Here is a 27,984-nt window from a genome sequence, read left to right as displayed (position 1 = left end):
AGTTACAATAAATTATTCAAATGTTTTTCCTGCTACAGAGTATTACATTAAAAGTGAGAATCAGTGTGTCTCTTATGTCGAAATGCTCGATATGTTTGTTAAAATCACCAGTAGGCTGCACAGACTGGAGAGGGGTTTATTGTCTAAACTCAGAAATATCTTGAACCGCTCTATTGTGTGAGCAAGTATCAGTAAGCTCAATGGTGTAATGAATTAGCTTCAGATTTTAAGTGTGTACCCATGAGGGCCTTTGAGAAATTTAGCCCAGAAATACTCTGGCTAAATCAGAAAAGCTGTTTTGGCATTACTTGGCTTCGTTTAGAAAGTCCTAGATTCTCAGACTAGAGGCTTAAGAATAAGACCACTCATATATTCTCTTAAATGTGTTTTTCTTCTATAATATATCCTACCTACAAAGTCCTTATTGAATTTTGATTAATAAAATTTAATTGGCTTACTTGTGACCATCTAGTACCTCTGTTACATTCACTTGAAGTAGCAAATACAGAAAGAATTACTATAGTGACTATAGCATGAAGTCAGGCGATTGAATTTTCATGATCAGCTGCTAGACAGCTAATCTAAATCAGGAAATGATGATAAAGAAGCAAATGCAGAATGCATTAATATGAAATAAGCCCAGATTTCTCTCCCATTGGAGAATTAGATGTTCAGAAGAACGATACTTTTAGCGGGAGCTAATCTGGAAGAATCCCATCTGTCTCAAAAATTCAGAGTAACCTAATGAGAAAAGAACATTGTGGAAAATGTCATGCGTAAGCTCAAAGGCTCAGTTCCTTGCAATTCACAGGGAGACTTGCCATCTGAGTTTTTATCAGCAGGGAACACCAGCGGTGTAATACCTTTGGCCCTTTTCACTTCCTTGAATGGAGAGAGAGAGAGAAGCTGTCTGTAAGAGACGTGGATTAATAGGGTTGAGATTGACAGATAAAAGTCCTAGATTTCAAGAGACCTTCAGTGTGGAAATCAGCCTTGAGACAGGTATATTTTTCCCTCCTGGTAACTGTGTTGAATAAAGGGAGAAAGAAGAAATAAGAGATCACTAAGGGAATGTTTTGCATAATTGGGAAGGCTTGGAACTCAAAATTTCTTATTTAGCAGAGCAGTTAACGTTTTGCTGTGATTTTTGGTGAACATGGTTTAGAGCAAAGGAGTAAAACTGGAAAGCTAACTTATATCTTCCCTTTCATCTTTATTTTTTTATTCTTTTCTAGGAAATCATTGTGAAAATTATAACCAAGAAACTCGGAGAGAAATACCATAAGAAAAAGGGTGTTGTGAAGGTAAGGACAGGAGGCTGTGAATGGGATTTGTGGAAGAAGCTGGGGGTGACCGAGTCAAGCCATTCTGTTATTCCTGAAAAATCACATCCTAGGGCCAGAGCATTGTGTCTCAGGTTCTTGATGGTTCCATATGTCTTTATCATTTCCATAAAAGGAAGGCTGAATTCATAATTGCTGGGAAAATGATTCCTTTGCAGCCATAGTTTCTAGTTCACTTTGGTGTGTTTTCTTACTGGAGCCAATAGCACGTATAAAATCCCACTGGCACAGCTTCAAGTCACTCTCGCGCTCTGCGTGCCTTGCCCATTAGTGAGACACTCCTCTTTGTTAAGGAGGGGCAAGATGATTATGTCCCCAGGGTTCCCAGGCGGACTTCCTTGTTGTGTTTTGCCTGAGAAACTTTTATGCTCTGGGATTTTAAAATTTAAAAGTCGATGCTTCAGTCCTTTTCTCTGTTGGCCTTTCGTAAATAGTTCCATCCTGGAACCCAGCATTGTGCGTGCAGAAATGCCCTGCTATTGTACGTGAAGCTAGGCATTCTTCCTCCCACTGTATCTGCTGAAATCGTATTCTAAGATCGCCAGCCAGTCCTTTATTCTTTCCAGATGAAAACCTTCACTAAGCCTTGAACTGAATTCTTTATTAGGGAGCATAGAACCACTATATTGTACACCCGAAACTAACGTAACACCATGTGTGAACGCTACTGGAATTCAAATAAAAATGTAATAAAAGTTTTAAAATTAAAAAGAAGCCTAGAATGAATAGTCATATATGGACTCTATAAAATAGTGTCATTTCTAAAGGAGTTACTCTTACCTTTTGACTGGAATTCGTTTGTTTTCATCTTAACCTATTTCTGTCCCTTGAAATTTGCTGCACTTATTTCTGCTGTTATAAAATGTTGATTTCACCTGACAGGAAGTAATTGACAAATACACAGCTGTTGTAAAGATGATTGACTCTGGAGACAAGCTGAAACTTGACCAGACTCATTTAGAAACAGTAATTCCAGCACCAGGTAAATCTTTTTGCAGATCATTTACTGTGTTTGCTATTGAAAGGAGTGATTCCATCCTTAAAACCATAGCTTCTAGGCTTGACTTGCCAGTTACAGACACGGATTTCCTTTCTAGGAGCATATAGCTGCTGGTCTAACTCATGAGCTTCGTTTCGGGTGACATGGGAGTTTGCCTACCAGTCCTCTGTGTAACCTATTTTGTGGCTGAATTCATTTTCCCTTCCTGGGATTCATTTTTTTTTCTTTCTTTTTTTTTTTTTTTTCCCTGATATAAAACACAAACTCACAAGGAAAAAAAAAATCAATCATACTACGCTTATTGTTAATATATTTCCCTAGCTACCTGAGATAGTAAAGTAAAAGTCTGTATTGTATTGTTTTGTTTTGTTTTTTCCTTTTCCTTAATTGTCTTCATCATTTGAGTACTTCTGAATACCTGGTATGAAAGCTGCTATGGTTAGGGTGTTTGCCTTTGACCCAAAGCTTCCATAGTGGCGTCATTGCTGACATGGTGATGATGTTAGTCTCTAAAACCTCCGCTTATCAGATCCTTTATGCTTTCCCCCTAAAATAAAACTCACTCTGTGGCTTAAAAAATTTTTTTCGGTGTCAGTGAGATGTAATTGACACACAATAAGCTGCACTTGTATAAAGTATACAATGTGATCAGTTTACAGCCATAGTATTGTCTCAAAACCATCCCTACAATCGTGATCATGAATGCACCCATTACCCCACCGAAAATTTCATCCCCTTCCTTTATAATCCTTCCCTGCCACCCCTCCACTCCTGCCTCCCATGGCCCCTGAGGCAACCACTTGTCTGCTTTCCATCGCTACAGAGGAGTTCCTGTCGAGAAGTTCATATGAATAAAATCATACCATGTTTCCTGTTTTTTGGTCTAGCATCTCTCATTAAGTGTAATTATTTTGGGTTCATGCATGTTGTTGTGTCTATGTGTAGCTCACTTCTTTCTGTTAACTAGTGTTTCACTGTATGAATGTACCACTTTCTGTTTATTCAGTCACCTTTTGATAGACATTTTAGTTGGTTATAGTTTTTTTGGCTGTTACAAGTAAAATTTCCAAGAACATTCATACGCAAGTCTTTATACGGACATACGGTTTCTTTTCTATCGGGAAAATACTTAGAAGTAGAATAGCTCACACGTAGGATGTATTTAAATTTTTATGAAACTGCCAAACCATCCTGTGATTTTTAAGAAGAGGCAAAGTGGAGTGCCTGGATGGCACAGTCGGTTTAGTGCTCGACTCTTGATTTCAGCTCAAGTTATGATCTCAGAGTCCTGAGGTCGAACCTTGCATCAGGCTCCACGCTGAATGTGGAGCCTGCTTAAGATTCTCTCTCTCTTTCCCTCACTCTTTGCTCACGCACCCTCTCTCTCTCTCTTAAGAGAAAAAAGGAGCCAAAGTTGGGGCGCATGGGTGGCTCAGCAGGTTAAAGCCTCTGCCTTCGGCTCAGGTCATGATCCCAGGGTCCTGGAATTGAGCCCCACATTGGGCTCTCTGCTCAGTGTGGAGCCTGCTTTCCCTCCCTCTCTGCCTGCCTCTCTGGCTACTTGTGATCTCTGTCTGTCAAATAAATAAATAAAATCTAAAAAAAAAAAAAGGAGCCAAAGTAAGCTAAATTTTTCCTGGTCATTTCTGGACTACCGACATTTCCCCTAAGTACCTTCTATTCCTTGCAATCTAAAGCTAAAACATATCCCTTTGACAAATAAATGGAAAAAAAAAAAACATGAGGATTCTTAAAATGTTAACAGTGATCAAGACATACAAGCTCTCCTTTAGAATACTACGGAGTTCTAAAATGATTAAGAACTTCTAAGAGGGATTTTGGTTTTCATTCAGTGGTCAGCTGTGTTCATTCAGTGTAACTGCACTTTGCTGTAACAAAGTAGAAGAAAAAAGTGAACCTTTCTTTGCATTCAGTGTGATATTCTTTTCTGCTGTAGGAAAAAGAATTCTCGTTTTAAATGGAGGCTACAGAGGGAATGAAGGCACCTTAGAATCCATCAATGAGAAGACCTTCTCAGCTACTATAGTCATTGAAACTGTACGTACATCGACACAGAAATTTCTAAATGCTTTAAAAATGTGCCATAGTTCTCTTTCATTGGGTTGGTCTTTGTTTCATTGGGTTGGTCTTTGTTTTATTTTAGAATCTGGGTTTTTTGTTTGTCTTCTCTCCTATATGGAAATCTGTCAGCTTAGTTTCTGCAATGACTCTACCATTGTAAAGTATTTTGTGTTCTGATTTCAAAAGAAATGCATATGTGTCTTAGTCCACTCGAGCTGCTGTAACAGCACGCTGTAGGCCGGGAGCTTGTAAGCCAGTGTGCTTTTCACGGTTTGTTCTGGTGGCTGGAAATGCAAGAACAAGGCAGTGGCAGGTTTAGTGTCTGGGGAGGGCCTGCTTCCTGGCTCACATGTCCTCACCTGGTGGAAGGGACAGGGGAGCTCTCTGGGGTCTTATAAGGGCACTGGGCCATTCACGAGGGCCCCACTCCCATGACCTCATCATTCCCCAAATACAGTCACACGGGGCGTTATTAGATCACAACTGTGAGTTCTGGGCGGGACACATTCATTCCATAGCAATACTCATTGTGTAAAACCTGAAAAGGACAATTAAATACAAATAGCTTTAAAGATTACCCATAATCCCCCAGCCAGATAACTCCCTTTACTATTTTGATCCGTTCCTTTCTGGTCTTTGTATTTTATAAAATTGTATGCAGTGTACAATGTACAGTCTCACATCCCCACTTTTTTTTCTCTCACATCTAATACAAAACTCGATTTGGCACGGTATCATAGAGTCAGAAGTAATGGGGGGAAAGCCCCAGACATCAATATTTTAAACAGTCCGCCCCTCCTTTCATAAAGGGCTAGAAGGTAGCAGAGATCAGTAGAGTAATTTCAGGAAATATGATGTGCAAAGAGTAAACTTGTTGATTGACAGAACGGATGGCCCATGGACAGGCCTGCGAGCCCGGCCCTGCCAGGCCTGAGTTGTTTCCCCCGCTAAGGAAGGGCCTGAGGCAGGCTCCTGCCCCCCACCCCCTCGGGACCTAATGCGTTTTGGAACTGCGACAACTGTGCTGTGCCTCTTGCGGGGAAATCCGTTTTCACACCCCGTACCGTACGCCTTAGCCTTCGGGGGGATAGCAGACCCCTCGGAGAGTCCAGTGACCGTCGGGGCCTCTAGAACTGCAGGTATCCGCCCAGTTCCATGGCTTGCGTTACAGGGTTGTCGGCCCCTCAGCCCCTTGCTGGACTGCGTTTGGAAAATCGTGTAGGTCCTTATCTGAGAGCAACCACATTTAAGTAAATGGAGCGTTTTTTCCCTGTCTCTGACATCACGAACTGAGAAATTAGCGTTCTCGAACATAAACCATAAGGGCCGGAAAGCAAAAGGCGTCTCTGCTGGTCCTGGTCAGTCTTTCTCTCTGACTCAACCAGCGCATGCTCATGGAACGTCTCACATTTCCTTGGCAAAATGATTCTCCAGCACTTTCTAAACACATAGGCCTATCCAAATGAGATCCTGCTCCAATTCATGCTTTCCTCTCCAGGAAATGCAAACAGCTAGTCACCATGGGGGGCATCGTAGGTCCCGCCAGATCCCTTTGGGTCACGAAGCGTGGTTCCCATGGGCCCCTTGCTTTCCTCCCTCGCTATGACCCGAGTGGCTCCTCCTTCCTGAGCTTGCTTGGGGCGCAGAGCCGCAGGGGGTCAGGACACAGGAGAGCCCCTGCTGGAAGGGCTGCTGGACTGCAGAGCAGCACGCACGTTTCAAAGGAGAAATCCACCTGCTGCTTCTTTTTTGAGCTCGCCACGTTTAAAAAATTAATGTTTCTGTGAGCGGGTGTCCACTGGTCTGTGTCCCCACAGTTCCTTCATATCATTGCCGTGAAACACACGAACTTCCTAAGTGCTTTCTCCTGCTGTTCTTTTTTATCATTTATCATATCAGTAATCATCTATTATTCTTATCATTTATCATATCATTTCCAAAATACCATTTTTATCACTATCATTATCTTTTTGTCATCTGAAATTGTAGATCAGCATCAAAATATTTGTGATTTACTCATTTATTAAGCAGATTTTTAAGTAGCTACCAAATTATTCAAAACCTGTCTCAGCCTTTTAGCCTATCTGCCTGATTAACCAAGTGACTGGCTCCCTTCTCATTCCCCAGGTTTGTGTCATTGGAAAAGCGCACTTGACCACAGGCCTTTGTACTTGATAATGAAAGATTTGATCTGAGTCATGCCTTTTATCTGGGAACTTACTTCCTTCAGATACAGTCATTATCCTATGTTAAAGGAGTAGCACTATAAAAAGGATCAAGGGAGGGTATGATTCACAATAAAAAACACTGAAACCTCCCTTCAAGGTTAGAGTGATCATCATCGTCATTTTATATTTTGCAAGAGAGAGCACCAGCTTTCAAATTTTAACCAAAAGATGCAATAATAAGAGCCAAGAATTATTGAGCTCATACCCTGTCATGTTCACTAAGCTCTTTCGTGACTCATTTATATTTCGCAACAGCCCAGGAACCTAGGTTCTGTTAATACTCCCTGCCTGGGGACACTGGGGGCACTGAGGGGTCAAGTCACTTGTGAAGATGGGATTTGGGCAGTCTGGGCTCAGGGCCCGCACTCTTGCCTCTGTGTTCCCGGCTGTGTCCACGTTAGTGACTGGTGTTCTTTCCCAATACCCAGTGTAACCCTTTTCCCTTTGTTTCGGATACGAACAGAAAAAGCAAATACATTTAAAGTTGGGCTCATTTTTGGTAATAAAGGCCAGCTGAGGTGTCAAAGCTAAGCTAGACAAACATGTTTGTGTACGAGTATCTGAATTGCTTCACATGACATCTGCTCTTGAAAAGGAAGGAAACCCCCAAGTAGCGCAAACACGGTAGAATCTAAACTCCCGTTCTTAAAGTCCACGATTGGTGTTCCCAACCAGGGGACAGCTCTTCTGGGAGGGGTGACTTGTGAGCCCAGGAATATTCCTGCTTGTGTCTCCACCACTATCCACGAGCGGCTTTCACAGTTGCCGTGTGCTTCTCACAGGCCACGGCTGAGCGTGGTCAGTTCTGTTCCCCTATGACCGCACCTCCCCACACGCGGACCCAGGGGAATAGCATCCTGGGAGCAGAGGACACCCCGAACAGCCCGCAGGTCCCTGCCACACCATATAGTGATGACACATTTCACATGTCACTGAAGAAGTCACGGCACTTTGTAATGAGTATGACAAAGCAGAGTTTAAATTCAGAGTCACAGAGAATCGGTGGCTACCGTAATGGGATTACGGGGGTGTGGAAAAGGCACATTTGAATCTTGAAGTGTAGTGTCATTTTCTTGTGTTTAAGTATCTGTTTTTAATCTTTCTTTTTAATTGTTTTAACTTGTAGGGCCCTTTAAAAGGACGCAGAGTGGAAGGAATTCAGTATGAAGACATTTCGAAACTTGCCTGAGTTTGAAAATTTATTAACACATTAAAATCCTAAAGCATCAAATTGGTGTTCACCAAGGCATTACGAGACTCTACTGTGTTAGGGTGTTTCTTTTGTATAAAGCAAATGGGTTTATTTAAATATTACTGTATAGTTGTTCAGCTAAGCTTACAGAAAAATCTAATTATGTCTCACGAAGTATCAAAACAATGTAAATTTTGTTCTTGGTGTTTTTGTTGCCTTTATAATATTTCCTTAATGCTTTTTAATCTTCATTAAAAGACTGTTATTGTAAAGTGTTTTATATAAGACTATTTAGAATCCTACAGTTAGAGGAAGTCCTTCATATACTCTCTATTTTCTGTAGTAAGTTTGTAAATTATAAATGTAATGACATTTTAAAAAGTCAGACTATAAACAGAGTCACGGACATACATGGACGTCCTTGTCCGTGTCATTGACATGGAGTTCACACACCATATAATTTCACCAATTTAAAGTACACAATTCAGTGGTTTTTCGTACATCTCCAGAGTCGCGCGCCCATGCTCACTATTTACCTAGAGCACTGTCATCGCCGGGAGTGCTTGCGGTCATGCCTGTCCTCCCTCTCTCCCTAGCCCCCGGCCACCACCAGTCTACTTCCGGTCTCTGATTTGCCTCTTCTGGGCACTTCCTGTCAGTGGAACCGTACAACATGGGGTCTTCTCATGACGAGCTTCTGTCAGGTCGCATCGTGTTCTCAAGGTCCGTCCACATTGGCATGTGTCGATGCTCCCTTCCCTTCTTGCTGAGCGGTAGTCCACTGTGTGGACAGGCCACGCTGTTAAAATTCATCAGTTGGTGGCCATTTTGGCTGTTTCTGCTTTGGGGCTATCTGGAGTCATGGTGCTGCAGGAACATTCAGGTATAAGATTTTCTGGGGATGTACGTTTTCAGCGCCTAGGAATGGAGTTGCTGAGTCTCACTGGAACTCGTCCATGTTTGACATTTTGAGGAACTGCTGGGCTGTTCAAAGTGGCTACACCGTTTTACAATCCCATTGACAATGTTGAACTATACATTTTTAAGTAATAGAGCAGTGGCTTGTTTAGGCATGCAAAAGATAGGAAATCCATCTCCTACTTGGGTTGTGAAAAAGAAATCTTTAAATAAATGAATATATCATTCCCGGGACAAAAGGAGCAGGCCTTAGCTTCCTGTGGGGTTCAGAGTATGGCCAACCTTATCGGGGATCCGTCTCTGTGTTGGCTCTGCTCTCAGCCCCTCGCACCAGCAAGGTGCCTGCCAGCGTCTCCCGCTTCACATCTTCCCTTTCTCCCACAGTTCAAACACAAGACTGGAACGGAGTTTGAACTGGTCCACACTGGGACAGATCACTCCAGATGCAAGGGCTGGACTAGACTGATCGGCCAGACTTGGGGTGTGTGCCAGCCCCGAGGCGATCTCTCTTGGACTTAGCGTCAGGGAGAGGTGAGAACTTCTCTTGCCAGAAGCTGGGAGAACATATGCTGATGAGCAGAAACAGAAGACACTGTGTAAGACGTAGTAAGAGGATGATGTCAGTAGCTTTGCCAACATGATTCTTCCAGGAGGAGTTCACGTGTTTCTGAACTAACTAGACAGCATAGTCACATGAAAAGGAACTGGGTTTTGGAGTTGAGCAGACTTGCAATGAAATTTTGGCTGTTCTTTTCACCAGCTGTGTAATCTCAGAAAAGATCGTGTTCTTGAGTTTCAATGTTTTTAATGTACGAATTGTCAAAAGAGGTGTCTTTAGGGTTCTTGAGAGAACTATAGAAAATACATAGAAAGTGTCGGACATGGTGGTGTGCGGTGGTTCAGTAAATGGAGCCACATGTTTATGGCCTGGCCTGGTATTAATCTGGCCCGAAGAAATTTCAGGAGGAAGAAGGTTCTTTCCAATAATAAAATGGTGAATAAACCACAACAGAGTTCACATTGCCTCCCCCAAATCTCTGTTGGGAATCACCTCCCTGGTTTTCTTCTTAGGAAAAAAGGTTTCCTCCCTCCCTCCCTCCCACATTTTTATTCTTTTCCCCAACATCTTCCTGAAGTTATTTTCAGAATAAACTCAAGTGGCATCATGGAGGTGACTTTTAACTTTAAAAACCTGAAGCACAAAAATACGATTCTAAGCGACAGGACATGTTTTCCTGTAAGTTCTTAGAGCCCAGTAGTGGTTACATTACACAAAGTGACTGCAGACACCTAAAAGCAAGTTTTATATGGACTTTCTTTTCCAATTATGGCAAGCTATTTTTCTTTACATAGACTTTGGTGGGGGGCAGTTTTAAGTTCACAGGAAAATTGAACAGAAGGTACGGAGATCTCACACCTATCCCCGTCCCCACACATGCACAGCCTGCTCACTATCCACGAGCCCCACCAAAGTATCACATTTGTTGTAATGAACCCATGAGAACGACTGACTCTTTGTCATTGTCCAAAGTGTACAGTCTATATTAGGGTCACTATTGGTATCTCATATTCTACAGGTTTGGACAAAATGATCATGAAATGTATTCACCATTACAGTATCATACAGAACAGTCTGACCAGCCTAAAAATATCCTCTGTGTTTTGCCTATTCATCCCTCTGTCCCTGCAGTTCAACCCTTGGTAACCGCCGGTTTGTTGGTTAGTTAGTTGGTTGGTTTTTTGCTGTCTCCATAGTTTTGCCTTCTCCATAATGTCGTATACTTGGAATCGTACAGTATGGAACCTTTTCAGATTGGCTTCCTTCACTTAAAAATGTGCACGGAAGGTTTCTCCGTGTCTCTCTGTGGCTTGACAGCTCATTTCCTTTCAGCGCTGAGTAATATTTCTTTTTCTGGACGTACCACTGTCTACCCACTCCCCTCCTGAAGGACATCTTGGTTGCTTCTAGAGTCTGTCAATTATAAATAAATCTGCTATAAACATCCAGGCATAGTTTTTACCTGGACGTGTTCTCTGCTCGGGGTAAACACCAAGGAGCATAATGGTAGGGTCCTATGGTAAGAGTATGTTTAGTTTTCTAAGAAATTGCCAAACTGTCCTCTGAAGTGGCTGCACCATTTTACAACCCTACAAGCAATGGTTGAGAGCTCCTCTTGCTCCACATCCTCACCAACATTTGGTGTTGTCAGTGTTTTGATTTTTGGCCATTCTGATGGACATGTAGTGGTATCTCATTGTTACTTTAATTTAAAATCTCCTAGTGACGTATGACATTGAGCATCTTTTCATGTGCTTTTTTGCCATCTTTGTTTCTTTGGTGAGGTGTCTGCTTAAGTCTTTTGCCCATTTTTTTTTTAATTGGGCTGTTCATTTTCTTATTATGGAGTTTTAAGAGTTCTTTGCATATTTTGGGTAATAATCCTTTATCAGATACATCTTTTGCAAATATTTTCTCCCAGTATGTGGCTTTTCCTCTCATTTGTTAGAAAGTTATTTTTCATCATCCCATTTGAGGTCATATCAAGTTATTGCTAATAGTGTCTTGGGAAACCAGATTTCCTGGGTTTTCTTCGTTGGGAATGCCATTGGGTCCTATTGCCTTTTTTGCTGCTTTTCCCCCCATGTGCTCCTGTCTATCCATTTTTGCTGTCATGCTTGAGTGAACTCATTCACAAACAATTACTGAGTGCCTCTGGTAAGTAAGCCATTGCAGTAGGTACTGAAGATTTAGGTGTGAGAAGCAGGTATAGACCCAGGATGTGTGTTGTATAGGAATTGACAATGTTCAGTGAACTGATATTCAAATGAAATGATTAGCCAATAGAGAGAAACTTGATAATCTGGGGCAGCTGCTTAAAAATTCTATCCTAATCTCAGTAAGAGATAACATCAACTGATACCAAGATATACCTCAGTTCCTTCTTTGCTAAAACAGTATCACAGGATTAGAATATGAATCAGCCTTGATTTTTAGGTTGGTTATAGGATTGAAGTGCCCCCAGAAATGTTAAGGGGATAACTGAATCATTACACTGTTAAAAGGAAACATCCTTGATTTTTCTTTATCCTACCTGGAGATCCCAGAAAAAAGTCACCCCTGTAGACTAGGCCAGTGTGAAAAGGTGTTAAAAATAATAATACTAAATTCTTACAGATTTTTATGTATACAGCACCCATGAGCAATAGTTAAGCATTTTCATATATTCAGGCAGCTGGGTAACTTTTACTTTGATCTTATAGGATCTCTGGGGTGACTTACATCTTTCAGTTGGGATGAGGCTGAAGAGAAAATGCCACTTTTTATGGTATTAAATGATCCTGTAAAGCACGTAGAGTGAGTTGCCTACGATCTTGCACCAGTAGGTACTAAAATAACTCCTGATTCATAGTTCATTTTTACTACACATTGAGAGAATCTTCAATTTACTTTTTTTCCCATTATTTTCTTGGATTGCCAACTCTTTGAAAATGTCTTTAATTTTCAGTAATTTAAAAACACAAGCAAACATAAACTTACGACAGAGGTGCGATCTGAGCCAAGGGGCTGGTTTTTTTTTCAAACATGGGCTCTCGTTTCCTTGACAATCAGACGTATATATATTTGTGTGGTTTAATAGAAACCACTTAGGTTGATACTTACGAACGCTTTGAAGCTTGGCTACGAAGTCCTACAGATGCTTAATACATATGACAGAGAGCAGCCCTGTGATACCCAGCTGAGGTGTCAGTGGAATGCCGCTACTCTATCCAAAATTAAATACTGATCCATTCCCAGTGGGTTGCAAAGTGCTCCAGAGAATAAGCAAACGTAATACAGGGACTTGTCAGGTTTTTTCCTTTATTGCTGAAAGTATAATACTTTCAGAAACTAATCAAGAGATAGACAGTGGAAGAGTTTCTTCCTTTCATTTGAAATTCAAAACTGAGCATTCATTCATAACTCTAATTATATAGAGAAGGCATATTACAGGTCTCAGTGGGGACCCGTGGACAGTATGAGTACAAGTTTAATTTTATTGTTCAACACACCAGCTATTAATAAAGGTTTTGATAATTTGAGTAACATGGATTTGACTTTAACTCTAGTTTATTTGATAGAATCCTTGTTCAGTATCCTGCGTATAAATGCACAGCCCAAGTTTTAATCTGTAGATTAAAACTACAGAGTACATATAAAATACTAGCAATCAACCTGAACTTATACATCTAAAGGTATAAAAGTCTTAAAGTCTAAATTTTTACCAAGTAACAGAATTAATTATAAGAACCCACTTTTAAAGTTTGGGTTAAATATGAGCATTTTAAGATCAGTATGTTTGAAATAGAAAATGGGAAAGATGTCGTAGACTTTTTTAATGTACCACAGATGAAGATGAAAAGCAATGCCATTCACCTCTTCAGCACTGGGGTCACCTCTAGATGCTAGAAAGATCGCATTTCTTTAATATTTTACAAGTAGGTCAAAAGACAATCACTTGATCCTTCAAATACATGTTGGGTGTGTCCAAAAAGGGAGTTCTGTGTACTTTCTAAACTAAAAATGACCTTTACTAAATTATGGAGGGAACGCTTCATAAAGGTGTACTTTTAAACATTTTTTGAAGTGTGGTTTTGCCAGTTTGGCCTTCGGAAATATATTCCAATCTTAGGAATCGAATTTTAAAGGGCAGTTAGAAACAAAAGTACAGACTTAAAAATGAATCAGATTTGCACCATCTCACCAAGATCCACTAGATTAATGCAGACCTAATGAAGTCATCCAGTTGGTGGTTTAGGTATTCTGCCTTACAAATGTTGTTAGCCTTTCATTAAGACAGAACTTGCTAGTCAAATTTATTTTGAAATAAAGTCTAATCATCCAAGGTTTAATAATGTAAGTGGCATCATTCTCAAGAATTGCTTAAATACAGACAAAAAGTCTACAAGGGATACTCAGGGAGCCTCTGTGTTCAAGATCATTAAATCTGTGTGAAATGTGTGGCTTCCAGAAAATTTGGAACTGTGATTGTCTCCGAATTCATAATAATGTCAATATTGTGTGCAATTAGCCATGTGAGGTAATGTCCAGAGCGATATTAAATATGTGAAGAATTTGGGACCAACACCATCCCTGAGGTGATCCTGGGACAATGGCATCAGGGAGGAAGACCAGTTAGAAGCGATTATAATTTAATAAGCAGACACCCACATGTTTGTACAGTATCTTATTGGGAGAATGGCTTTGAGAACAGAAAGAGGTTGGTGAACTAAGGCATTGTGACAGTGTATTTTATGTGTCACCTTGGCTGGGCCATGGGGACCTACAGAATGAGTCAAACATTAGGTGTTTCTATGAAGGTGTTTTTGGAGAACATCTACATTTAAATCATAGACTGGGTGGAACAGAGGGCCTGCCCTAAGTGGGCCGCATCCAATCAGTTGAAGGTCAGCAGAGCAGAGAGGATGACCTCCCCCCCCCCCCCCCCCCCCGTGAGCAAGAATACTCCAGCTGCCTGTGGATTTCATCTGCGACACTGATTCTTCCTGCCTAATGGCCTTCAGACAAAAACACCGGCTTTCCCGGGGTAGGCCGCTTTCCTTTGCATGACCTTGATGGACACCTCCTAGTATCGGACAACTCAACAAAATCCTAAATCCAAAGTGTTTATTTTTCTTCAGATGTATTAACAGGTTTTATAGACCACCGTGACCTCTGGCTAGTGTTTTAATTACTCAGACTGAAGAATGACTGCAGGGAAAAGCGTGACCTGCAGAAAATTTCCAAAGCCATCCATCTTTAAGGCCTCTTGAGAAAGCTATAAAGCTGAGGCACAAAGTAATCCTTGTAATGCCCATCGATGAAACCTTTTCCACTGTTGTGCACAAACCAACAGGAGACCTCTGTTCCAAACACTCTGTCTGTTCGGTAGTCTTTCTGCAGACCCCTGCAAGGAAAATGGTGGGTATGGTTAGGACACAGTCCAAGGCTTGGTCAGCCTGCATATCGGGAAAGAAGAAAGTTCCCTCCCTTGCTGTTCTTTGTAGCATCTTCCTTCTCATACCGGATCTCCTCACTCCTCCCCATCCCCCTCCCCAAGTCGTAAGGAACGTCATTTTCTGGGGCTTGGTGTTGGAAGGACAGATAATAAGCAGTGAATCTTTAGATAATTCAAATAACCCTTTGGAGATTGACCAAGATAGCCTTTTCCAGCAAGGTGAAGAGTGCAAATTAACTTTCCGTTGGAAAGAAGGGGGGAACCCAACACTGGAGTGCTGTGGGCTAACCCCAGGTCACCTGCAGAGTGAATCTGAGATGCCTCCCACCTTCCCTAGGCAGGTGAGTATTTAAAGGTGATACCAGCTGTTTCTGAGACATTCATGCCTTTCCCTTAAAGGACAAAGAAGCCAGCAATTTAAAAAGTCATAGGGCGTATTGTCACTAGCAAGCTTTCGAACGTATAGGATGGTGCACAGTTCGAGTTCAACTCAGTTTGAGTTACAAGTCAAAGAGTGCTTGCAGTAGGTGAACTTGAGGCCCAACATTTACCTTTGTCATTAGAGGCTAGCAGATGTGCGTTCACCAGCCTCAGATGACTTATCTTACTATGATTAATGGTGCTCACCATTCCTTTGTCAAACACGCTCACTGATGCTCACTGGTAACTCGCTGGTTCCCAGTGAGCCCGAACCAGCTGAGTGGTGTACTCATGAAGAGCTCATAATTTTGTTTCATTTTAAGATTTTATTTATTTACTTAACAGAAAGAGGGAGAGGGAGAGAGCACAAGTAGGGGGAGGGTCAGACAGAGAGAGAAGGGGAAGCAGGCTCCTCATTGAGCAGGGAGCCTGATGTGAGGCTGGATCCCAGGACCCTGGGATCATGACCTGAGCCAAAGGCAGGTGCTTAACCCACTGAGCCCCCAGGGTGCCCTCAGAGTCCACCGTTTTACTTCCCAAAGCCATGTGTGGTGGTACGTATTGCTTAATTATGGCTGCAATTTTATCGCTTACTTATGTGGAAACCAATGACATTGTGTGCAAAGAAGGTCATTCATTTTTTTTTTTTTTGGAAAGTCATTCTTATAAAGCCAAGTTGATTGCTTTGTAGAAACTCTTAAAATGCAACAACAACAACAAACAAACAAACAAAAAACACCTGGCCAAAAAAACCCCATCTGCTTTAAAATGCTGTCAGATACCACAGGGGAGTCTATAATTGAGGACTGGGAGAAACTGAAAAGATTGGTAAGAACGTTACACTCAATGCTTGGCGATACGGAATTCTCACTTCACAACGAGCATATGGATATGGTTGGCGTGAGGAAGGCTACACAACAATGCATTTGGTAGATTCATGCTCAGGAAGAAGAGCCCAGTCTCAGGTAGACACATCCATTCATTCTCTAGTACTACGGTTCACAGGTTGTTTTATTTATTCATTTATTTATTTATTTTGAAGATGTATTTGTTTTGTTTTACTCTAGAGGGAGTGGGGAGGGAGAGGCAAGAAGAGGAAGAGAGGGCATCTCAAGCAGACTCCGTGCTGAGCGCAGAGCCCCGTGTGGGGCTCGATCCCATGACTCTGAGGTCATGACCTGAGCTGAAACAAGAGTCAGGCACTCAACGGACGGAGCTCCCAGGTGTCCCGGTTCACAGGAATTCTTATGATTTCCTCCTTTATCAGCTTTTTCAGTAACCGAGCTACCATACAAGGCCAAGGCTGTTACACCGTCAGTCCACCCATCATGCATTACAGCCTTGGCCTTGTATGGTAGCTATTGTCTAGCTGGTCCTTACTCGCACGGAGGCTGGCCGGCCTGCGGCGTCCTGACGCAAACCTGGTGTGTGTGTCTGTTCCTAAGGAGCTGTTGAGTCTGACATCGGGAACACTTGCAAGAGCTTTTCTTGCTTGGATGTGACTGTGTGAGTGTAACCCCGAGACACGCTGTCTGTTACTGTCGTATGCCCCCAAAGCCTACCTGGTGACAGTCAACGTGTGTCCCTTCACTTCCATGCTTGCCTCTGGCTTCTCGGGGACCTTTCCCGGTCGTTCATCAAAGATACGGACTTTTGGCTCGTGCATGAACTGACCTAGTGAGACAAAGTCCGGACGCTGATTTACATGAAGCCCAAGGGCCAGTTAAAAAAAGCCGTCTTGTGGTCATTTGACCCAAGCCGCATTTCGGTACGCATCTACCCACCCCCCAACCCTGAATTTCTAAGGTAGAAAGACATATTGAGAGAAGGGCAGAGCAATGGGAGGGATGGGTCCTTCCCAGGAGCAAAGCTGGCTGGCTCATGCCGCGTTCATCTCACAGACGAGGCCGACCTGCCGGATGAGCAGTGGACCGGAACGCCTGCCCTGATGACGGGCTGAGCACCTGCCAAGTGGCTCAAATCTCAGGGACAAGGTTTGTGATGCCCCATGCTTCAACTGGAACCACTCCTTAAAACGTTGTAGGGAAAGTGGACCTAGATGCCTGACTTCCCAAACCAGGTCACCTCTACCCAGTTAGAAAGAAAAACAAAACCCTCTGATGCAAAATTGAAAGTCTGTGTTACTCCTCTAACTGTTTGCCCACTTTGTGAGGATGAAATCCTGGCTCAGGGAGAACCTCACCTGCGGTAGCAAAGATCTTGGCTAGAGCCTCACCGAGACCCCTGCGCTGCTCTGCGGGGCTGCGTGAATCATGTTTGCTATCTTTGTGCCTTAAGATCGGACACCAAAACCCCTGACGGCTGGGGAGAGACTGCCCCTCCCAGGGCCAGCAATTTTGAAAGACACTGGAAGACTCAGGAGCGAGCCTGTGATCTGCACATGAACCATCCCAGGGCCAGACTGCCTCTCTCTGACCTGTGTGACCTGGAAGCTATCCCAGGGCCAGGGACCAGGTAAGTAGACTGCCCTAGAGCCCAAAGCCTGCTTCAAGACAGCCAACCCAGAACTAGACTGCTCTGCCTCGTCTTCCCACAGAAACCCAGGAGAGGCTCTGGCCTAAACCTGTTGCTTCAGGTCCCCGACTAAAGCCTGGCCTTGCTCTGTGGCCCTGCAGGGTGGGACATGCCTCTTTGTTTCAGGGGGGAACTGAGTGACAGGAAACGTTTCTGTCAATGGCACTGACCCTTGTGTGTCCTCAGTCCCCTGTATAAATCAAGATCCAGGCATAGAGTGTGGCCCCAACCTGTCCTTTGAGTCCAGACCCGTCACTGTGCAAGTTCTAACCTCCCCATTTGCTCGAGACCCAGACCCACTTGCCAGATGGTCGAGAGACACCGTACCTATCAGTCCATGCGCTTTAGGTGAAAACTTGTTTGTGGGGGGAATGTAGATCCCCAAAAAGTCTACATTCACCGGATGCTTCTTCCAAACGCGATGGAGTAAAACAGAGAAGGACATGTCTTTATCCACGGTGATGGTCACAGTTTGCTCTTTCTTCACAGAGACAAGCACCCTGGGGCAGAAAGCAAAATGGGGTCCACGTTTCTAGAACACACTGTTTAGGAAGCCATGCCTCCCACCGTGAGCCTGAGCTCGCCGTCCCGCCCTGGGCAATTCCACGAGTGTTCTAGGCCCTCCACAGCATTTTTTTGGGGGGTCACAGAATGTTGTTTTCACTCCTGGCTCTGGAACAATGTCAGTTTCTGTGTTTTTATAAAAACAATAAACGGGTGATCAGGGGAAAATATGACACAGTCCAGTGTTTTCCAGGCACACTCTGACACGGAGCTGGCTGGAGTGTTCGATGGATTCCTTCACTTATCCAGCACGTATCTACTGAGCCCTCAATCCATGCCAGGCTGCAGGAAGGTGCTGAGACACAGAGTGGCCACAACACGTGGAGCCAGCTGCCAGGAACGGGGTGGGGTTAGGCACCAACAATCTCTCTGAACCTCTGCTTCTTCACATTTAAAATGATAGCTAAGTTCTACGTTTCGGTCACGGATTTCCGGATTGATCTGTGTAGTCAGGCATGGAGGACAGGACCGCGACCGGACACAGTAATACTCACCTCTGGCTAATGATGCGAGCGGTGTCAGACCAGGAAAGGACAGACACCCGAGAGCGCCGGCTCAGGGTGATGGTCTTGGTGCTGATTTCTATTTTCATGTCTTCGCTTTGGAAATAAAATCCCAGTGTTCCAAAATAGGTGCTGAGTTTTTCGTTCTTTGGTTTCTTGGCACCAATGAGCTGTCCATTGACCAAAATCCCTGGAGAAGAAAACATGCTTTTTTCTCTCTGTGTACCATCAAAGTTATAAAACTTGACAAGATGGGAAAAGTGTTATTTTTTGGCTTGATTTCTTATATAATTTTTTTCCTGAACAGCTTTCACTTTGTTACTATGTTTTATTATACTTTAAATGACTCACATCACAGTAAGATCTGCTAGTTCGCACTCAGTCTCTTAGCTACTCTAATTCCCATGGGAATAAATTTATAATTCTTTGCTCACCAATTATCAGAGTTGGAAAAGTACAGGGCTTCTATTAAGGTGGGAAGGAACGAAATCCTAGGTAGTGACAGTGAAACATGGCAATGATCGAATTGCCTAGTTCAAATACAGCATCTTTTTATTTTACCTGATTCTGGATCAGAAACAAGGTTGAGAATCTTTCCAGGTTCCGAGTCAATATTGAAACAAATATTCTTTTCATTTTTTGGCAGGTAAATGATGAAGTGTGGGTCATTTTCAACTGGAAAATAGAGACAAAGAAATCAAACAAAATCATAGAAAGGAGGGTGACACCGAACAGTACTTCATTCCTGAAACCTTTTACTTAATAAGAACAAATACTTCCAGTGCTTGTCCTAGATGCTAGCTTCTGTTCCAGGTGTTGGGGGCCCGTGGTGTAGACAGACCCATTGTTCCTTCCCCATGGGACAATTCAGAGTTTTAAGTTATTTTACACCTATAACATATACTTCTTCTGTAGCTATCATGTATGATCTAGGCTAGAGACAAAAAATGAATAAGAAAGACACAAATAATAAGAAAAGCACACAATACATCGAGTCCACATGTATACTACATACGCATACCTCCATCAGTGAGTGTTGTATAAATAGATAAAACGACGTGTGTGTTTTTAAGCAGCTATACACGATACATAAAAATATAGGAGATGTAATGTTATTTGTTGGCATACTGATGGATATTAATCAATTCCAAAAACACTGAAGCATCGAGGACTCTCAAGAAAGAATTACTTTGTTGCTGGACAACCTTATTCTGATTGATCTTTCTTGTTTGTCTAATCATTCAACAAATAATTGGTGAGAAAAAAAAAACAGGTCTATCCAAAGCACTGAATTAGGCAACGTTTGGTGTAGCTATAAATAAGTCACGGTCTTACTTATAAGACCTTCAAGAAAGTCAGAATTTAATGGAGTGACCAAGATTCTCTCCTTGACTAAACACTTAGGCTCCTCCGACCTTTTCAACGAGGCCTCAACTTTTGGACTCACACTTTAGCTTCTGCGCTGCCCAATTTTAGCAAGAATCCTAGTAGGCTGGGTTAGGTAGAATATCTGCTCTCCCTATTGAGCTCCTTAGGTATCTAATTGGGTTCCTCATTCCCTGCCACCCTCCAGGTGACGTCAGATCTCCTGGCTGCCTTCAGCAGGAAGCCTGTTCCATTGGTTTGACCAGAATCCCCCTCACTCCTGACGTTTCCTCCACGTGATTTCGCACCCACTTCCCCAGGCTGTATTTGGAGCTGAGTCCAATCTTCTCCACCCAACTGCAAGATCCCATTGCGGGGGTCCCCATATCACCACGGCCCCCCCTTGAGTCAAGATCTTCCAGACTCTAATGTGTGCTCTAATGAATATCGTGAATAATTTTTTTTCTTCAGTGTTTCTTTCATAGAGACAGACACAACCACTGAGGGAAGAGAGAGAGTAAAATAAATGACACAAAAATGGCACAAGCCAGTCGTTCTGAGGGTAAAGACGAAGGGTGACCAGCCCCACCTGGCCCGTTGAGAAAGGCCTGGTGAAGGAGTTTGCACAAAGCCTTGACGTTAGGAGACGCAAAAGACACAGGGGAAACGGAGATTTTATTCTGAGTGCACAGTGCGGAGGTAGGAAAGTTGGCGATTTGTTTGCAAAGCGCCTCGATGTAACTAAGAGATGGGTTCTTGAAGAACGTAGAAAAAGACCCAAAATGGGCGTCATGGAGAGGGGCAGAGCACCACACCAAAGACTGGAGCTTCAAGTTGGGAGCTCTTTGAAGTTTCTGAGAAAAAATGCGACATGATTTGATTTGGGGGAAATTACTCGTTACAGTATAAACTCAGTATTGGGACACGGACATGGGAAGATCAGTTAGCAGCTAACGCAGCAATAGCGCAGGCAACAGACGTCACCTGAACGGGAAACGGGACGGACAAGGGAGGGAAGATTCCAGAGACCCGTGGCAGAAGCCACAGTGTCAGGTAACTGAGCGCCGAGGTACAATTCAGACCAGCCAGGCTTCCAGCCCGAGTCACTGAAGGGCCTGGGGAGGAGATGGTCGAAGCCCTAAGAACCGCAGTGGTTGCCTTTCCCAGATTAAAACTGAAAGAGCAAGCTTCCGTTCCCCGAGAGGCTGTTTTCTAGATGTTACCACAAAGTCCCAGGCAAACATTAACTCAGATAATTCTCCTCGCGTCCTCGCACAGGACGGGTCGCCTGCCTGAGGTCCCATGATGGGGTCGGACTGTGGCAGATCCAGGACCACAGCCACGCTGCCCCGCGACAAGCCCATTCTCCCACCCACTCCGACACGCTCGCTCATGTTCAAGTGTGTGTTTCAGAACATGAAATGGAAGATAAAGGAATCCACAACAGAAGTACAATCTGGTGCTTCTCTGCACCGCTCACACTACAAAACTCTCGCCACCAGGTCAAAAAATACTTGGTGAATCGATTTTGTGTTGCGCTGGGCACTAGAGGGCATCCTTAAAACGCAGAACAAAGGTTCTCGCATCTCTTTTTCAATTAAAAAAAAATCATTTTGGTATGAGAGCCTCTTCCTTTACACGAATATGGTGTTTGGAAATATTTTTGGAAGGACTTGGCTTTTTATTAGAGATCATGATTGATTCTGCCATTTGAATTAACCCAAATCCTATTACTCACACCTGCTGGTGGGTGACCACGGATCGGTACTGCCCTACCGACCTGACACCACTCCAGACAGCAGAAGTGAAACATTATACTTAGATTAGCGTCTGTAGCCTCACATTTAGATCAGGTTGAAGGCGAATGGAAGGCCGCCAGGACTAACTTCACAGATTCCTGAGGACCTGGGCTTTATGAGCTCCCACAGGGAACCAGGAACTGCTGTTATAGCCACCCCGCAACTTAACACCACCCCCGTTTTACAGGTGGGCTCACTGAGACCTAGAGAGGTTCCACGGTCTGGCCCACGACCACGGGGGCAGAGTCTGACCCTGGAACTGTCCAGCTCTCCAGACCTTGTCCCCTTAACGGCATTGCACAGCAGACTATGTAAACTCAGAGGGAACACCGCATTCGTACTGGAAAGAACTCGAAAACAGAGTTAGCTTTTTCGCTACGTATTTCTACAGAAGCTTCTTTCTGGAAAGTCGCAGAGGAAGGGGCGCCTGCACATGCAATCTCCAAAGAGAATGTTCCTTGCATCGATGCCCTGTGGAGCCCCCTGGCCTGAGAAGAGCGTCTCGTCCACTCCTGAGGGTTCAGCTTACCCAGCTGGAGATGGAGTGCTCTGGACTGGACTGGACCCCCGAGCTTCATAGGTTGGAACCCTAACCACCAGCACACAATGTCTGGAGGAGGGGTCCCCATCAAGGGATTGGTGCCCTGCTGAGAAGGGACACGGGGGAGCTTAGCCTTCCTCTCTGCAGGGCACACACAGAGAGGTCATGTGACCACACAAGAAGATGCCGGCTGTGTACAAGCCGTCCCCAGCTGGCACCTTGATCTTGGACTTCCTTGCCTCTAGACCTGTCATTTAGACCAGCAAGGCTGGGGTATCTGGTTATGGCAGCCCAAGCTGATTAATACAGAGTCATCTGCTGTTAATGGAGGTCAACAATACCTACAGAAGTCAACTTGTTTACCAGGACTTTTTATAAACATCTATCAACGCTGCACACGATTGTGACCCGACTGGGGGCCGGGACGTGAGAGCCGTGGTGAAGGCCTCTTACCTCTCATCACATGTGGGGGAGGAGTTGCCTCGAGCACCTGAGCTCCCAGCACAGGCATCGGGATCATCGGTGTCGGGGAAGGGTTGACCCAAGACGGGACTGAACTCGGACCAACCTTGCTGCCATAGTACAGGGCACCTGTGTAGAAAAACCCATGGCCATTAGTGTCCCAGCTTACTTTTCCTTGGAGATTTCTTACAAGGTCCAGAATCTATGTTATGTGGGCCCTGGAGGTCCTCAGCTAAGGTTTTCTCCCAGTAATTTTATTCCAGAATTTTCTCTCTCCTAGCTCCTCCTGTCTTTATACCGTGTGGGCCTGCTGGAGGGATCTCTGCAGAGTCTGGAACCTGGGCTGTGGGATCTGCCCCACGGAGGCAGGAGAAGGGCCCCACGTCTTCATCCTAGGCCGGGAAGATGATATCTAGGCCAGCCCCCGGAGAAGTCCCAGATTACGATCAGGTCCTGCCTGGATCTGTTCCTACTTCCTAACCAAACAACAATCTAAACAATTCAGCTCCTCGACCAACTAGTTTCCCCTATTGGTTACAACAAGCTCATTTTGCTTTCTGACACACAGGCAGTCTTCCTGTCTTGGAGAAAACAAGCGGCAGTTCACCTAGGCATCTTATCTAGCTGTAACAACCACTAACCAACGCCAGTTTATCTAGAAGAGCTTTCTCCCCAGATAAATTGGCTGTGGGGCCCCAGGCTCTTGTAACTGGGATGCCAGAAGTAAGAGCTCCTTGACCCCTGGACCACTGTGGCAAATATGGCGTCTCACTCGGACAAAATTAAAAATGTGGAAAGTGGTGCTTCAGCTACCCAGGCAACTCTTCAGACTGTGTTTCAACAGGACTAGGTCCTGAGAAACGGAGGGCAGGGAGAAGGTGATAAGCCAGCATCTTCTATACTTGGCTCATGTGTCCCTGAGCACATCCTAGGACCTTCCACAGGACTCAGGAATCAAGGGTGGCTTTTGTAGCAATTTCAAGTTCTCTGCTTCCACATATACCTCTCCCAAGAAAACCTCTTTCTCTTGGTTGAGAAGCAGAAGGCATGCTCTCTCACCAAAAACCTTCTGGAAAAATTGGTGTAGAACCAGAAATTGGAAAGACTCCAGACCATTGCAAGGGACACAAATCCTTTTGCAAGTCAGATGGTTTCCAATTCTTTGCTTTAAACCAAGTTGAGGGGCGCCTGGATGGTTTAGTGGATTAAGCCTCTGCTTTCGGCTCAGGTCATGATCCCAGGGTCCTGGGATCGAGCCCCGCATCGGGATCTCTGCTCAGCAGGGAGCCTGCTTCCTCCTCTCTTTCCCTGCCTGCCTCTCGGCCTACTTGTGACTTCTGTCTGTCAAATAAATAAATAAAATCTTAAAAATAAATAAATAAACCAAGTTGAAGTAGGACCCAAGGTATCACGTGTTAAATCATTAAAAATAATTTTTGCATCCTAGCTCCTATGTGAGTTCGGCAGATAAGTCTGAAGAAGCTGTAAATGAGTGATAGTTGCTGTGACCAAACTCATTCATTCCTATCTACTCACCTGTGTCAACAAGATTTATCAGGACCTAGCCTATAAAAAAATATTTTTAAGATTTATTTTTAACTAATCTCTACACCCAACCTGGGACTCAAACTCCCAACCCCAAGATCAAGAGTCACACACTCCACCGACTGAGGCAGCCAGGCACCCCTACAATTTTTTTTTTTTTTTTTTAGTAAAAATGACACTGAATCCATCAATAAATAACATTTACACATACAGTCACATTTTTTCATTTTTAAGACATGATTTTCAATCAAATTTTACTTAGGGATATCATATTTATAATCCATGTATATTATTTTGATCAATTGTCTACTTGTCGGTCTTAATAAAACTCCATCTAGAAAAAAATTTTGAATACTCAGACTCTAAGGGTCCCAACGCATTGAAAAAAATTCAAATTTGCCAACATTTTTCTTGCAGAGGAACAGGATGATCAAGAAAAGACCTTCTGGCATCGCAGTGTACTACACTGAGCCGTGCTTCTACCGGGAATGGAAATACCAGTTCAACTAGAAAAAAGTACCATATAAAATTTCCGATAATTAAAATAGAGTTTGCTCGTGTATTTTTTTGATGGATGATGGACAGTACCAACTTCAGTATTCCATGCCACAGGATACACTGACAACAGTGAAGCAAGAGGTTTATTTTAAAAGTTCAATGTTTGGACGCCTGTGTGGCTCAATTGGTGGAGCGTCTGCCTTCAGCTCAGGTCACGATCCCAGGATCCTGGGATGGAGTCCTGCATTGGGCTCCCTGCTCAGCAGGGAACCTGTTTTTCTCTCTGCCTGCTGCTTCCTAAGCCTGTGCATGCTCTCTCTCTCTCTCGCTCGCTTGCTCTCTGACAAATAAGTCAATAAAAAAATCTTTAAAAAATAAGTTGAATGTTTACAATATGCCCCAAATTAAATTCGCTACAACTATTTAAGCATGGCGAAAATGGTTAAACGCTGATTTAAACAATGCACGCGGGGGTACCCAGGTCTTCAACATTCCTTTGGGAGTTAAGGGAGCCAAAGTTCCAAGACCACAGCAACGAACTACCCCAAAGTAAAATGACAGGAACAGCTCAGACACACAGGGGTCCCAGGGCTGGGAGCAGGAGGCAGGGGAGGGGAGCAGAGGCTGGAGGCCCCCGGTGCAGGCTAAGGAAGCTGCCCCCGTCCTGTTGCTCCACGAGACAGAAGCACGAACCTGAGCAGCAGGAATGGTCTTGCGGGGGCGAGTCTGCCAGCATGCGCTCGTCCCCGGCCTCGTTCTCGATCACCATCGCGGTGAGCGGGGTCACGATGTGATGTTCCAGAGACATCTGCAGGATTGTCTTTGTAATTTTCCTTTTGGCAGCTGCTGTAGGAGCCAGGCTTCTGTATTTGGGAAACCGAGGCATTCGAGAACATTACTGCACTTAGTCCCACACCCCACACCCGCTCTGGGCTCAGCCGGGACCCTGGGGACCACAGATAAAAGAGGGCTAACTGGCTCCAAGAAGCCAGGATTTTACTTAGCCCTGCAGTCCAGAGGATTGTTTGTTTTTTGTTTTTGTTTTGTTTTGTTTTGTTTTTAAAGATTTATTTATTTATTTGACAGAGACAGAGATCACAAGTAGACACAGAGGCAGGCAGAGAGAGAGGAAGGAAAGCAGGCCCTCTGCTGAGCAGAGAGCCCAATGCAGGGCTCCATCCCAGGACCCTGAGATCATGACCTGAGTCGAAGGCAGAGGCCTTAACCCACTGAGCCACCCAGGTGCCCCCAGAGGATTGTTTTTAATAGGCTTTCTTTTTCAGGCCAGTTTTAGGCTCACAGTACAACGGAGGAGGAAGGACAGCGATTTCCCAGACCCTCCCTGTGTCCACACACCACAGCCTCCCCCATTATCAGCAACCACCCCCCCCCCCAACCAGAGTGGTGCATGTGTTACAATCTATGAACTTAGGCTGACATTTCATCATCACCCAAGTCTGTGGTTTACGTTAAGGTTCGTTCTTGGAGGTGCACGTCCTACACAGGCTTCGACAAACATGTGATGACATGTATTCATGATGGTACCATTGTACAGGACACTTTCGCTGCCCTAAAAAATCCCCCCTGGGCTCCACCTGCTTGTCCTGACACCCCCCACCCCGTCCCTGGCAACCACTGATCTGTTTTCCAGGGACTGTTCTGAAAAATCAGTATTTAACTTCAGTAACATGCTGCGTATCTGCAATTTTGCTGTGAATGCACCCAGGATGCTTCAGTAAAAAGAGGCAGGGATAGTTCTTATTCAACGGAAAGCCCCAGCTACAGCCCCATGTCTGTTTTATAACCTTACTGACATCACGGATGTTCCTCTGTGAGTTCGGTCATCCAACCGCACTTCGTGTCTTCCTGACCTAGCTCTGAAGACTGTTCCACCTCCCTGGGACCCTGACGTCAAAGGTGGGATGGGGCTCGGGTGATTTTCTTCTTCAGCACCTGCTGTGTTACTCTGTTGCACGTGGTCCAAGAGCTGTGCAGTGCCCGGGAGCGTAGTTTTTATACTGCACAGGTTAAGTGCGGGTCGGCTGGGAAGCCAGAGATGAGAGAGCCGCTGGCTATTATGGAACCCGTCCTTAGGCGATATTAGAATTGTAAATTTCCCTCTGGACAATAAGCTTTTCAAAAGTATATGCAAGTGAACCACTGATACTCCCGCAACCCGGATCAATCTTACAGACATCATGCTGAAGGAAAGAAGCCAGAAACGGATAAATACCGGTTGTATCACTACAAGAAGTTCAGTCACAGAAAACTCATTGATGGTGACAGTGATTTCTACAGCAGTGGGCGTGGGCACAAGGGACCCTTCAAAGAGAACAGAAGTGTCCTATAACGCTCTGGACAGTGATTATTACACGGGTGACACATCTAAGAACTCATCATCAAACTGTACATTTAAAATTCATCAGCTTCACCCACTTTGTGTATGTCGACCTCAATAAAAAAGAAAAAAAGAGTGAATTCAGCTGTACTTAAAGTGCTTGGAACCAGTGGAAATTGACAATCCAAATCCCAAATTAATTTGCTGCCTTTCTTGGTTCCAAATCCCTTTTGTGTATTACCGCAAAATATTCAAGGCAAACTTCTTACTTTCGCAAATCCCCGTTATGTACCGTCTTCTCTTCTTACCGCTCAGCTAGAAGTTGGTTGATTGTCAGATAGGCCCACAATTTCCTGGTGAAATCAGGATCTGCATGCTTGTCTTTTGATAGAAAATCCTCCAAGTCGTCCATTTGGGCCAGAGTTTCCAAGACTAACTCCGTGTTGGCCTGGATGATGGAAGATTCAGTTGAAAGACACTGGGAGAGCAGAACTAGGGTTAATCAACCCACACTCTTCATATCTACTGTGAGCGAATCAGGATGTTAGAAGTCCAAAATAATTCATAAGAATGCAAAAGAGGAAGTGCCTACATCCAAGGTTTGGGATTGGCTTTGGGATGGGAAGGGATGGATTTGCAGAATGGTTTGGGGACC

General features: G+C 44.1%; 2 protein-coding genes across 2 annotated transcripts in view; one reads left to right on the top strand and one right to left on the bottom strand.

Moving 5' to 3' along the window:
* Positions 1–12,851, top strand: part of KIN (Kin17 DNA and RNA binding protein) — a 44,562-nt gene extending 31,711 nt beyond the window's left edge. Inside the window, exons 10-13 of the mRNA XM_059183769.1 lie at positions 1,236–1,304; positions 2,226–2,325; positions 4,301–4,401; positions 7,780–12,851. Of these exons, the coding sequence (XP_059039752.1) occupies positions 1,236–1,304; positions 2,226–2,325; positions 4,301–4,401; positions 7,780–7,842 (333 nt within the window). The 3' untranslated portion in view covers positions 7,843–12,851. The remainder of the gene's footprint in view (positions 1–1,235; positions 1,305–2,225; positions 2,326–4,300; positions 4,402–7,779) is intronic.
* Positions 12,852–14,411: 1,560 nt separating this feature from the next.
* ITIH2 (inter-alpha-trypsin inhibitor heavy chain 2) overlaps positions 14,412–27,984 on the bottom strand; it is a 37,057-nt gene continuing 23,484 nt past the window's right edge. Inside the window, exons 14-21 of the mRNA XM_059183768.1 lie at positions 27,638–27,777; positions 25,685–25,854; positions 22,940–23,077; positions 19,343–19,456; positions 18,773–18,971; positions 18,042–18,214; positions 16,742–16,853; positions 14,412–14,708 (exon numbers count right to left, since the gene is read on the bottom strand). Of these exons, the coding sequence (XP_059039751.1) occupies positions 14,561–14,708; positions 16,742–16,853; positions 18,042–18,214; positions 18,773–18,971; positions 19,343–19,456; positions 22,940–23,077; positions 25,685–25,854; positions 27,638–27,777 (1,194 nt within the window). The 3' untranslated portion in view covers positions 14,412–14,560. The remainder of the gene's footprint in view (positions 14,709–16,741; positions 16,854–18,041; positions 18,215–18,772; positions 18,972–19,342; positions 19,457–22,939; positions 23,078–25,684; positions 25,855–27,637; positions 27,778–27,984) is intronic.

This window comes from Mustela lutreola, chromosome 8, assembly GCF_030435805.1.
Source record: "Mustela lutreola isolate mMusLut2 chromosome 8, mMusLut2.pri, whole genome shotgun sequence".
NCBI lineage: Eukaryota > Metazoa > Chordata > Mammalia > Carnivora > Mustelidae > Mustela > Mustela lutreola.
The sequence above is the reverse complement of the archived record's forward strand: the minus strand, read 5'-3'. Positions and strand labels throughout refer to the sequence as shown.